We start from the raw sequence: 13,841 nt of genomic DNA, 5'->3' as shown, positions 1-13,841 counted from the left end.
AGAGTGGAAAGAAAGTGGTGTAAGATGAGAGTGGAGAGGTGGGCAGAGGCCATATTATGGAGGCCTTACAAGCCTAATTTAGCATTTTGAACTTTATTCTGAGGGCATTTGTTATTTATCCACATCTTATTTCTTTTCAAAAATGGTCTGAATTTTTTAAATTAAAATTTACATTTACCAATATATTTGCCATTTCTGGTCCTTTTCATTTCTTTGTCTGGATCCCAATTTCGATCCAAATTTCTTTCTGCTTGAAGAACTTTTTTTTAACCTTTCTTACAGTATAGGACTGCTGGCAGTAGATTCTCTTAGCTTTTGTTTGCAACAGTTTATGCCTCTCTCCTTTTTGAAAGATATTTTTGCTGGGTACAGAATTCTAGGTTGACAGTTTTTTTCTTTCAGTATTTTAAAGATCTTGCTCCATTGTCTTATGGCTTGCATGGTTTCTAATGAAAAGACATCTGTCATTTTTATTTTTGTTCTTCTGCCTTTATTTCTCTGGGTACTTTTAAGATTTTTTTCTTTATCAGTGGTTTTTAGAAATTTAATTATGATATGCCTTGGTGTGGTTTTCTTCAGGTTTCTTCTGCTTAGGATTTCTTGAGCCTCTTGGAGCTGTGGTTTTTATCAAATTTGGGAAAATTTCAACCATTATCTTTAAATATTTTTTCTGTTCTTTGTTCTCTCCTCTCTTACAGGGATTTGAATTACACCTAATGTTACACTTAATATTGTCCTACCATATCATCTTTTTCAGTCTTTTTCTGTCTATGTTTCATTTGAATAATTTTTATATTTCTGTGTCTTCACTAATCTTTTCTTCTGTAGTGTCTTATCTGCCATGAAGGTAATTTGGCCCCAATACTAAGGCAGTACCCTCTGAGGATTCTACTTGATGCCCTGTGTGTATTAGAAGGCTGGCTAGTGGAAGCACAAACTCTTCCCAAACCTGTGTGAGCTCTAGGGATTGTTCCACCTACTCCTCTTTGGTGATTCTTGCCCCGGCTTTGGGTATTTTTCTCACACATGTACACAGAGTATACTCTACCAAAGACTTAAAAGAGGACCCCCTGCAGGTTTCCAGAGCTCTGTATCTGTGCAGCTCTCACCTCTCTAGTGTTTTGCCCTGAAAGTTTCAGCCACCTTGGCCTCCATGAACTCTGAACTCTGCTTCTTTGACTCAGTGAGATGTCAGGCTTCATTTAGGTTCCCCTTCACAGTGCTGAGGCCTGGAAACTCCCTCTAGGTGGCAAGCTAGGGCAATCATGGGGCTCATCTTGTTTGTTTCTCTTCTTTCAGGGATCAGTGTCCTGGGCTGCCTGTTCAGTGTCTGAAAACCATTGTTCATATATTTTGTCCAGGGTTTTAATTTTTTTTTAATTGTGCCTTAGGTGAAAGTTTACAGCTCAAGTTAGTTTCTCATACAAAAATTTATACACACATTGTTATGTGACCTTGGTTGCTACCCCTGTAATGTGACAGCACACTCCTCCTTTCCACCCCGGATTTCCTGTGTCCATTCAAGCAGCTCCTATCCCTTTCTCATCTCGCCTCCAGACAGGAGCTACCCATTTAGTCTCGTGTATCTACTTGAACTAAGAAGCACACTCTTCACAAGTGTCATTTTACATCTTATAGCCCAGTCTAGTCTTTGTCTGAAGAATTGGCTTAGGGAGTGGTTTTAGTTCTGGGTTAACAGAGAGTCCAGGGGCCATGTCTTCTGGGCTTCCTTCAGTCTCGGTCAGACCACTAAGCCTTGTCTTTTTACTAGAATTTGAGTTCGACACCCCACTTTTCTCCTGCTCTGTTGTGTTCCCGGTCAGGGTGGTCATTGGTGGTAGCCAGGCACCATCTAGTTCTTCTGGTCTCAGGCTGATGGAGTCTCTGGTTTATGTGGCCCTTTTTGTCTCTTGGGCTAATATTTTCCTTGTGGCTTTGGTGTTCTTTATTCTCCTTTGCTCCAGGTGGGTTGGGGCCTAATTGATGCATCTTAGATGGCCGCTTGCTAGCTTTTAAGACCCCAGACACTACTCACCAAAGTAGGATGCAGAACATTTTCTTAATAAACTTTGTTATGCCCGTAGACCTAGATGTCCCCTGAAACCATGGTCCCCAGACCCCTGCCCCTGCTACACTGTCCCTTGAAGTGTTTAGTTGTGTCCAGGAAACTTCTTAGCTTTTGGTTTAGTCCAGTTTTGCTGACTTCCCGTGTATTGCGTGTTGTCCTTCCCTTCACCTAAGATAATTCTTGTCTGTACTGTCTAGTTAGTGAATACCCCACTCTCTCCCTCCCCACCCTCATAACCATCAAAGAATGTTTTTTTCTGTGTTTAAACCTTGTCTTGAGTTCTTATAATAGTGTTCTCATATAATATTTGTCCTTTTGCGACTGATTAATTTCACTCAGCATAATGCCTTCCAGATGCATCCATGTTATGAGATACTTCACGGATTCATCATTTTTCTGTATCATAGAGTAGTATTCCATTGTGTGAATATACCATAATTTGTTTATCTATTCATCCGTTAATAGGCACCTAGGTTGTTTCCATCTTTTTACTATTGTAAACAGTGCTGCAGTGAACATGGGTGTGCATATATCTATTTTATTTCTCTAGGATATATTCCAAGGAGTGGGATTGCTGGATCATATGGTACTTCTATTTCTAGCTGTTTAAGGAAGCGCCAAATCAATCTCCAAAGTGCAGGGTTTTAATTTTTAAGATGGTAAGGTAATATAGTCCCTGTTACGCCATCATAGCTGTAGTCTAAGGCAGTTTAAATAAAATGATACATATAAAGAGGCAGTACAATAATAATAATAATAAAAATATTAAACACTGAGAAGAAGCTTGTGTCCAAGTCATATGAATAATATCATTACGATTGCCTGAACTTGTTGCCGTCAAATCAATTCCGACTCATAGCGACCATGTAGGACAGAGTGGAACTGCCCCACAGGGTTTCCAAGGCAGTAATCTTTACAGGAGCACACTGCCACATCTTTCTTCCAGGGAGCAGCTGGTGGGTTTGAACTGCTGACCTTTTGGTTAGCGGTGGGCGCTTTAATCACTTTTTACTGAGTATCCTAGAAACCAGGATCACAGGAAATTACAGAAGGGTAGACTGTCTTATAGAAGAAACAAAAAATTTTTTGTAGTGAAAAAAGCATTTGGGCCTAAATTTTAAGGGTCATTTATCACATGGAACTTTATGTGGGGAACTGTCATGAGTTTTTGACATCTGTATCCATTGCTGACAGCTGGGGCAGCTGGTGGAAGTGATGCTGAGGTGATGGCTGCTGACTGGAAGAAGTGTGACTTGATTGCAAAGATTTTGGCCTCTTGTCCCCAGCAGTCTCTTTCACCAGAGAGTTACTATAAGGATATCTGCCCCCAGGTAAATAATTTTATTTCTTTTGAGGATTATCTGCTTATTTACAGAAAGAGGACTTTTTTTTAAGTAGGTTTAATTATATATATATGTTTGTACTTTACATCAAGGGTTACAGAGCAAACTAGTTTCTCATTAACAATTAATACACGTATTGTTTTGTGACATTGGTTGCCAACCCCACGATATGTCAACACTCTCCCCTTCTCGACCTTGGGTTCCCCATTACCAGCTTTCCTGTCCCCTCCTGCCTTCTCATCCTTGCCCCTGGGCTCGTGTGCCCATTTAGTCAGAAAGAAGACTTTTTGTTTTTAAATATTTTATTGTACTTCAGGTGAAGGCTTACAGAACAAATAGTTTCTCATGAAACAGTAGTACACGTGTTGTTTTATGACATTGGTTAACAACCCCACAACATATTAATCCTCTAAATTCTCAACCTTTTTTTTTTCTTTTTGGTGAAAATACACATAGCCAAAGATACACTGTTTCAAAAATTCCTACATACACAGTTCAGTGACATTGACTACGCTCTTCCAATTGTGCTGTTGTTCTCACATAAGGTGAAGGCTTACAGAGCAAAATAGTTTCTCATTTAACAGTTACTACAAATGTTGCCCTATGACAATGGTTAACAATCTCACAACACATCAACAATATCCTTACTCAACCTTGGGTTCCCTATCACCAGCTTCCTTGTCCCCTTCTGCCTTCTGGCCCTTGTTACTGGACTCTTGTACCTCGTTAGTCTCATTTGGTTTTACGGGGCTGTCCACTCCCAGGCTGAACGGTGAACCTCGGAGGTAACTTCACCACTGAGCTAAAAGGGTGTCTGGGGGCCATACTCTTGAGGTTTCTCCAGTCTCCTTTAGGCCAGTAAATCTGGTCTTTTTTTGTGAGTTAGAATTATGTTGTACTTCCTTCTCCAGCTCTGCCCAGAACCCTCTGTTGTGATCTTGGTCAGAGCAGTCAGTGGTGATAGCCGGGCACCATCTAGCTGTACTGGACTCAGTCCGGTGGAGGCCTTGGTAGCTGTGGACAATTAGTCCTTTGGACTAATCTTTTCCTTGTATCCTGTTCTCTTCATTCTCCCTTGCTCCCGAAGGGATGAGACCAGTGGAGTATCTTAGATGGCCGCTCACAGGCTTTTAAGACCCCAGACACTACTCACCCAGGTAGAATGTAGAGCATTGTCAGAAAGAAGACTTTTAACGTTCCTCTAATATTGAGGTAAAAGCAGTATTGTAAGTGAGTAAAAATCTGTGGATGAGATTGACCTAATTGTTAGGTTTCAGAATGCCTCACAATTTTTTTTTTTAATTTTTATTTATTTTGTTGTTGAGAATATACACAGAAAAATATACATCAACAGTTTCTACATATGCAATTCAGTGACACTGATTACATTCTTAGAGTTGTGCAGCCATTCTCACCCTCCTTTTCTGAGTTGTTCCTCCCCCATTAACATAAACTCACTGACCCCTAAGGTTCCTATATAATTTTTCCAGGTGGCCTTGTCAATTTGATACCATATAGATTGTTTTTAAAAGACCATAATGCTCAAGGCAGACATTCTTTACTAGTTAAGCTAAACTATTGTTTGGTTTTAAGAAGACTTCAGGGAATATTTTTGGTTTAAGGTTTAAACGTTATCTCAGGGCAATGGTTTCAGGGGTTCATCCAGCCTCCATGGCTCCAGAAAATTTGTGCCTTACCATTGTTAAATGACTAGCCTGGCTTGCTGTCAGGGCTAGAATATGAAACTAAAGTTTCATCCTGTTGATTATATTTTCTCTCTGTGTTTTTAATTAGTTTTTCATAATAGGTATTAAATGAACAAGGTAAATTCACATGATCCACGATTTAAAAAGTGCAAAAAAATAAACTGAAAAGTAAGTTTCCCTGCTATCCCTGTCCCCTAGTCAGTCAGAGGTAGTTATTGTTACCAATTTCTTATTTATCTTTCCTGAGATATTCCATGTATTATGCGTATATAAGAATATGTTTATATTGTATGTATGTGGTATATATGTTCTAATTTTTATCAGATGGTAACATGCTACACGCACGGTTTTTCTTTTTTTTTTTTTTCACTGAACATTGTTCCTCGGAGACCGTTTCATATAGAATTATTTCATATAGAGCTGCCTCATTCTTTTAATGGGAACATAGTATTTCATCATGTCAGTATACCATAACTGATTTAATCAGCCTGCTATTGATGGACATTTGAGTTGTTTGTATTCTTTTGCTGTTACACACCATGTATGGTTAATATCCGTCTTTGTGCATACATGCTAGTGTCGCCATAAGAAAAATTCCTAGAATTGGAATTACTGATGTATGTGCATTTAAAATTTTGATTGATATTATGTATCTGTTGCCCTGCATGTTTGCCTACAAGGTGTTACAAAACTTTTTGATCTTTACTTAATTAGATAGGTGAAAAGTTAGGAAGGCATTTTCTTAATCAAATCTCCCTATGAATTTGGATGTAAGACATGCCTTTTGCCTTTTGGATTGCAGTTTGAAGAAGATCACTGAGTTGTTACACTGATCTTCAGGGTTCTTATGGGTGGGCATGCATGGAAACAAAGTATCACGATGCAAAGATCTCATATTGAAAAGTACTGAGTATAAATTACTTATCTTACAGAACAAAGTTGTCACTTGCAATGATGAGTGAATTTTTTTTTAAATTAGTAGTGGTAGTTTAGGTACTTAACAAAATGATAAAATCAAACCACAGGTTTCAGGCCTGCCGAGTCTCTCTTTGGCAGTGTCAGAGGCCATGTATAGTTTGCAGACAGAAGATTCTCCTGCCTACAACAGGAGTCACTTTTAAATCAGGAACCAGAAATGAATTTTCCATTGATTGCTAATATTGGGAAAAACCCACTCTTACGCACTGGGGATAAATGTTTATTTGTAAGAGTAAGACAGATTCTTGTTTGGGATTGCTCAGATACAATAGGCTCTTCAGACCCTAAAATATTTCTATGCTTTGACCCAGTAATTTCATGTGGCGGGACTATTTATAATAGCAAAAATTAGGGAAAAAACCTGAATGTCTGGAAATAAGGGAATAATTTAGTGAATTATGACATACAACTTGAATATAATATTTTTGAGGAATTTATAACATGAGATTTCAGCAATATGTAAAACTACGTATTAAGTGTGATCTCAATTAAAAAGAAAAATTATACAGAAAATGTACTGGAAAGAATATACCAAAAATGTTTATAGCGTTTTGGGGAAGGTTTTTAATTTTCTTCTCAATACTTTATTTTCTACATTGAGTATGTATTTTATAAATTTGATAAAATTATTTATTAAAAACATAGCCCCTTCGGTTCTCACACCCTTTGAGACTGGGTTGTTAAATTTAAAAAAACAATTCTGTTTAATCAGTATTATTTCAATGTGCTTTTTTTTTGGCTTAAAGAAATTAATGCTTTCTCTTTCTACTTAATGTAATGCTTCTAGCAAAGGGCCTGAATTTACTTCCTGTAATTTTTCTTTTAGATTCTGGATTTATTTCACCTTCAAGATAAATTGACAGCGCGACAATTTCAGAGAGTTGCTACCACTACATTTATTACTATGTCAGGGGAACGCCCACAGTTGGCAGCAAAGTATTTACTTCAACCAGTGTTAGCCCCTCTTCATCGATGTTTGAATACAGCAGGTAAAGGAGGAAGCCTGGTGGCTAGGTGTCCCTCAAAAGGACCCTCTTCAGTGTTTTAGATTTAAATGATTTAAATCTATGGTATTTCCATGTCTTTAGTTTTACTCTCTCCCTCACAACTTTTTATATTGAAAAATTCACTATATAAAATTTCCAGTAGTAGTACATTTAACCAGCCCATATATGCTTCACCTAGATCCACCAACTGTTAACATTTTGGCCACATTCATTTCATCTTTCTTTCTACACACATTTTTTCTGAATTATTTAATAGTTGCAGACATCATGACACTTTACCCTTAAAAATACCACAGCATTCATCTCCAAAGAAAAATGGCAGTCTCCTACATGACCACAATGCAATTATCACACTCAGCAAATTTAACATTGTTAATATTATTATCTAAGATACAGACTTAATTCAGATTTATCCGGTTGTCCCAATAATTTTCTATGTAGTTTTTTTTTTTTTTTTTAATCTGGAATCCAATCAAGAAACATGCATTGCATTTACTTTGTTATGTCTTTTTAGTCTCCTTTAATGTAGACTAGTTCCCGAGTCTTTTACCACATTTTTGTAGAGCCCAGGTCAGTTGTGTTATAGATGTTCCTCAATTTATATTTGTCTAGTTGTTTTCTCATGATTAGGTCCAAGTTAAACATTTTGGCAGAAATACTACATAGATGATTTTTTTCCCCTCAATACGTCACATCAGGGGGCACGTGTTATCAGTATATCCCATTATTGTGGTTGTTGTTAGCTGTGGTCAGGTTGGCCCCTGACTTATGGTGACCCAGTGCACAACAGAATGAAATGCTATGCAGTCCTGCACCATTGCTATGATTGGTTGCGGATTAAATCATTGTGATCCATAGGATTTTCATTAGCTGGTTTTCAGAAGTAGATCTCCAGGCCTGTCTTCCTAGTTTTTCTTAGTCTGGAAGCTCCACTGAAACCTGCTGAGCATCATAGCAACACAGAAGCCTCCAGTGACATATGGATGGTGGCTGCACATGAGGTGCATTGCCCAGGAATAAAACCTGGGTTTCTGACATACATGGAAGACCCCCATATCCCATTATTGTTGTTGTTAGGTGCCGTTGAATCTGTTCTGACTCATAACAGTTCCAACTCTATGTACAACAAAACAAAACTGCCCAGTCTTGTACCATCTTCACAATCCTTGCTGTGTTTGAGCCCATTGTTGTAGCCTCTGTGTCAATTCATCTCATCAAGGGTCTTCCTCTTTTTCGCTGACCCTCTGTTTTACCAAGCATGATGTCCTTCTCCAGGGACTGGCCCCTCTTGATAACATATCCAAAGCATGTGAGATGAAGGCTCGCCATGTTAAATTTGATCATTTGGTTAAAGTGGTGACGGACATATGTCTCCACTGTAAAAATAGCTTTTCCCCTTTGTAAGAAATAAGAAATCTATGGAGTGATAGTCTGAGACTATCCTGTTTCCCAGTAGTCTTTCATACTGTGTAAAAAAAATTAGCATAGCGGCACTTCTGAAAATACAGGAGGAGAGTGCAACTGGCAGGCAAACATAGAAGGCACGTGTTATTTGCATAAAAATACGGTATTTAAGTATCGGTATGGATTCATGGACTTTTTTTTATTCAGTATGTTACCATGCATTCTTGTCACTCATTTTAATGCTCAGATTTTTCCAGATTTGGCCAGTGGCTTTAGTTCTGTTTTAATTACTTAAAAGATCGACATTTTCACCACTTCCCTCAGTATGTTTTCATGCTTTATTGAGCTTGATGCTGGGCTATGGAGTATCATTTTAGCATTCTTAATGAGTAAAAGAACCTTCCAGACAGTAGTTTGTAAGGTTAAAATGAAGAGAGAAAATGATGCTGTGGTTAAGTGCTCGGCTACTAGCTGAAAGGTTGGCAGTTTGAACCCACCCAGAGGCATCTCAGAAGTCAGGCCTGGTGATGTGCTTCTGAAAGGTTACAACCTTGAAACCCTGTGGAGCAGTTCTGCTCTGCACATATGGGTTGCCATGAGTCTGAATCGACTTGGTGGCAATTAGCAACAAACAACAACATGGTTAAACCAAATTTAGATTTCTGTAGACTTTGTATATAAGTAAGTCATTTGTCATATAAATTTTAGGGGTATATATATAGGCCTGGTGGTGGGATGTGGATGGAGCTAGTCTAATTCTTGTCCACAGTAAAACTTTACCACATTGAGCTTTGGTAAAGTGTAATTTGTGATCATTCAGACATGATAAACATGATATATAAAAAAAAATTGAAATTCCTTTATACATTTGATGTAAATCCAGTCTAGAATCACTATGTTCTTAAAAAATGGCTTAAAAAATGAAATATTATTTCTGTTGGCCTTCAGTGTTAGCAGGGTCTAGCGGTTCTTATATATCTAATTTCATGTATTAAAACTATACCTGGTTACTAATCTTTTTATTTTCTTATCTATGCCTAATTTCCTTTAATCTAGAGCAATGGTTCTCAAAGTGTGGTGCACGACCAGCAGTATCAGCATCGCCTGGGAACTTACTAGAAATACAAATTCTTGGACTTCACCTCAGACCTACTGAGTCAGAAACTCTGGGGTGGGGCCCAACACTCTGTTTTAACAGGTTCTCTGAGTGATTCAAATGGGTGTTAAAGCTTGAGCGCTGATCTAGAGGCCTAGATTCTTTCCAGTTATGGGTCAGTTATTTTTTTACCGGACTTTGCTCATTCATTCAAGAATATTTATTGAACATCATTTTACCGGGCATTCTTCATGTGTTAGATTACATTTGTAACACTAGCCACATGTTTTGCATGGACAATCTATTGACAACAAAAAAGGACAAGGCAGGAATATGACTGATCTTATATAGTCCCATCATTGCCACTGGAAAAATAATCTAAAGTATATGCTTTCTTATATTGTTTTTCATATCATTGTCATATTTTTAGGACTATGTGACAGTGATGATGAATTACCTCAGAGTTTTATGCACATTTTTTTACGTTAAAAAAAATGAAACTTTTATTTTGGAAATCTATTTGGGAAGGGTGTACGTCAGGGTTGTAACCTTTCATCATACTTATTCAGTCTGTATGCTGAGCAAATAATTCGAGAGGCTGTACTATATGAAAAAGAACGAGGCGTCAGAATTGGAGGAAGACTCATTAACAACCTGCTATATGCAGATGATACAACCTTGCCTACTTAAAGCACTTACTGATGAAGATCAAAGAGTACATAGCCTTCAGTATGGATTATCTCGCAACATGAAGAGAACAAAAATGCTAACACCTGGACCAATAAGTAACATCATGATAAATGGAGAAAAGATTGAAGTTGTCAAGGATTTCATTTACTTGGATCCACAATCAGGGCTGATGGAAACAGCAGTCAAGAAATCAAACAACGTATTACATTGGTCAAATCTACTGCAAAAGACCTCTTTAAAGTGTTGAAAAGCAAAGATGTCGCTTTGAGGACTAAGGTGTGCCTGACCCATGCCATGGTATTTTCAATCACCTCATAAGTATGTGAAAGCTAGACAGTGAATAAGAAGACCAAACAAGAATTGACGCCTTTGAATTATAGTATTGACAAAGAATGTTTAATACACCATGGACTGCCAGAAAAATGAAAAAATCTGTCTTGGAAGAAGTACAGCCAGGAAGCTCCTTGGAAGCAAGGGAAGTTTGTCTCACATACTTTGGACATGTTATAAGGAGGGACCAGTCCCTAAAGGACATCATGCTTGGTAAGGTAGAGGGTTAGCGAAAAAGAGGAAAACCCTCAATGAGATGGATTGATACAATGGCTGCAACAGTGGGCTCAAACATAGCAGTGATTGTGAGGATGGCGCAGGACCAGGCAGTGTTTCATTTTTGTTGTACATGGGGTCTTATGAGTTGGAACCAATTCGACAGCACCTAACAACAACATTTCACATTTTAACAACTTTGCTATCAAAATGCATCTCACAACCACGGCTGGCCAGGTGGCAGTCATGAAGTAGTTGGCTGTGCCTGCAAATGAGCATTAAAACTTGCAGAATGAAGGGACTTCCGGCAACATGGTGCTCTAGGCAGAAGCACCACGCCATCCCTCCACAGCAGAGATCTGAAAAACTAAGCCAGACAGAGAAAACAGCAATCCTGAAATCCTAAACATCAAATGAAGAGAGAACTCAGCCAAGCACCAAATGGAATAAGAAACTGATAGAGAACAGAGAGGGAGGAGACATACATGGAGATGTCCCCTATCAGCTAATGCAGCATGGATCTGCCATCTTGGACTCCTATCAGAGACCAGCAAATAGTGGGTACGAGAAGGCAGCTTCACGGAGCTTCCAGTAGGAGACAGAACAACCGGTAAACAGCGATATATGCTTTCCCACCCCCCACCCTTCTTCACCCCCACTCGGCCTCCTCTGCTTCCTGAGGCCACAGTCTCTTGGCCGAGAAGCACAGGCTGCTTGGATTCCACCCGCCCGCACTGGCCGATTCCCTGAGTGCCATTTGTTGGCTGCTGGTGTTGCTTTTTTCTGCTTCTTTTGATTTCTTCCTTACCTCTCACCACCTCCCCCTCCTTTTGCTCAAATACCTGTCTCCGTGTGCCATCTTTGCTTCTTCCTGAGGGGCTGTGGAGCTCCGTTCAAGTGTGGAACTGCCTGCAAGTCCATGCTGCAACGCTGGTGGGATCCCGGGGCTTTTTATTGTTTGTTCGTTTTCAATTATTTGTTTTCTTTTTCTTTTCTCAAGTTGGGAGCCTGTTCTGGCCGGGGGGTGCTGCGCGGCTTGGGACCTACCCCCTCAGCTTGTGCAGACGTGCAGAGGGAGCCCAGAGAGCATTTCTTTTCTCATGGGTTTTTTTTTTTCTTTTTTTTTCTGTTTTTTGGGGGGTTTTGCTTCTTTTTTTGTTGTTTCAATTTGTTTTCTTTTCCCTCTTTTTCCATTTTTGTCTTTCTTCATTACTCAGTTTCTCATCTCTCTATACCTTCCTTCTCTTCCTGCCCCCTGGATACTCGGCACTGAATACCTCTACACCTCCTAGCCAGGCTGTACCTCATCGCCTGGGAACAACTTCACCAGACCTTGTAGCCGCACCGGTGGGATCCCTGGGAGCTTTGCTGTTCTTTTTTTCTTTCTAATTTTTATTTATTCTTTTCTTTTTTTTCTTCTTCTTCCCCTTTTTGTTTATCTCCATTTCATAGTCTCTCATCTCTCCACTCCAACAGCAAGCTCCCATAGCACTCTTTTTTGTTTGTTTGTATGTTTTCGGCTCCTGTTCCTCTCTCCTCTCTCCCATACCCATCTTAGCTCCACAGATCACAATGTCCCGCCTCTATCCTTCCTACCTGCACCATGCGCTTAACATCACACCACCAAGCAGCACAGGCACGGCCTACCGGAACCTGCCCTGCAATGATTACCGACCCGCCCTGGTGGCTGTAGTAAGTGCCACAAACAATCCATCCCAGCAACTCCTTTTCAGCTAGATCTGCCCTGCTGTACCATATCTGAGCGACTGACTCTGCCAATTGGAGAAGGAGGCGAAAAGTATCGTGCCCACAGATGAGCAAACTACAAAGAACACACAGCTCGCCTGCTCAGACATAGCCAAAAAAAAGGACAAAACAAACAAATCTACGATCAGTAAACCAGAAAAATAACTACTGAATGCCCCGAAGACGGTAGACAATGTCGAAACATTTACAAAAACAGGACAGGATGGTTCCAGTAGGTGTCCAAAATAAGACACCACATAATTTTCCAGTAGAAGAAAAGGCACTAGAACTACCTGATAGGGAAGTCAAATCTCTAATACTCAGAATTATCCCAGGGTTGAAGCAAAAAGCAGACAAAAATGAGGAAAAAATAGACAAATTTCATGGAAAATACAGACAAAAAAATGGAAGAATTCAGGAAAATAATGCAGGAACAAAATGCCAAAATAAATTCACAACTAGAAGTTATACAAAAACAACAATTAGAAATCCAAAAGATAAACAACAAGATTTCTGGAATGGACAGTGTCATAGAAGGGTTGAGGAGCAGATTTGAAACGGTGGAAGACAGCATCAGCGGAATTGAAGACAAACACTTGGATACAACTCTGTTTGAGGAAAAGTCAGAAAAAAGAACAAAGAAAAATGAAGAGACCCTGAGAATTATGTGGGATACAATCAAAAGCAAAAATCTGAGTAACTGGAATTCCAGAACAGGGGGAGAAAACAGAAGACAGAGAGACGATCATTGAAGAATTGCTGACAGAAAACTTCCCCAATATCATGAAAGATGAAAAGCTGACCATCCAAGAAGCTGAACGAACCCCATATAGGATAGATCCCAAAAGAAAATCACCAAGGCATATATAATCACACTTGCTAAAACCAAAGACAAACAAAGAATCCTGAGAGCAGCTCAAGAAAAACAAAAAGTCACATACAGAGGAGGAGCTATAAGACAAAGCTCAGATTATTCAGCAGAAACTATGCAGGCAAGAAGGCAATTGGATGACATACATAAAACCTTGAAAGAAAAAAATTGCGAGCCAAGAATAATATATCCTGTGAAACTCTCGTTCAAATATAATGGTGAAATTAGGTCATTTCCAGATAAACAGAAATTAAGGGACTATGTAAAAACCAAACCAAACTTACAAGACTTATTAAAGGAAGTCCTTCAATCGGAGAACAAACAATATCAGACCACAGGCTGAATAAAGGACACAGGATTGTACTAGCCAGATACCTACCTAGGAA

General features: G+C 39.1%; 1 protein-coding gene across 2 annotated transcripts in view; it reads left to right on the top strand.

Annotated features, from left to right (window-relative positions):
• Positions 1–13,841, top strand: part of TANGO6 (transport and golgi organization 6 homolog) — a 176,545-nt gene that overhangs the window by 11,920 nt on the left and 150,784 nt on the right. For both annotated transcript variants that reach the window (XM_004371450.2, XM_023726793.1), the window contains exons 5-6: positions 3,263–3,399; positions 6,922–7,084. In XM_004371450.2, the coding sequence (XP_004371507.1) occupies positions 3,263–3,399; positions 6,922–7,084 (300 nt within the window). The remainder of the gene's footprint in view (positions 1–3,262; positions 3,400–6,921; positions 7,085–13,841) is intronic.

Source organism: Trichechus manatus, unplaced genomic scaffold, assembly GCF_000243295.1.
Source record: "Trichechus manatus latirostris isolate Lorelei unplaced genomic scaffold, TriManLat1.0 scaffold00014, whole genome shotgun sequence".
NCBI lineage: Eukaryota > Metazoa > Chordata > Mammalia > Sirenia > Trichechidae > Trichechus > Trichechus manatus.
Note: the sequence above shows the minus strand (reverse complement) of the source record. Positions and strands in the feature narration are given on the sequence as shown.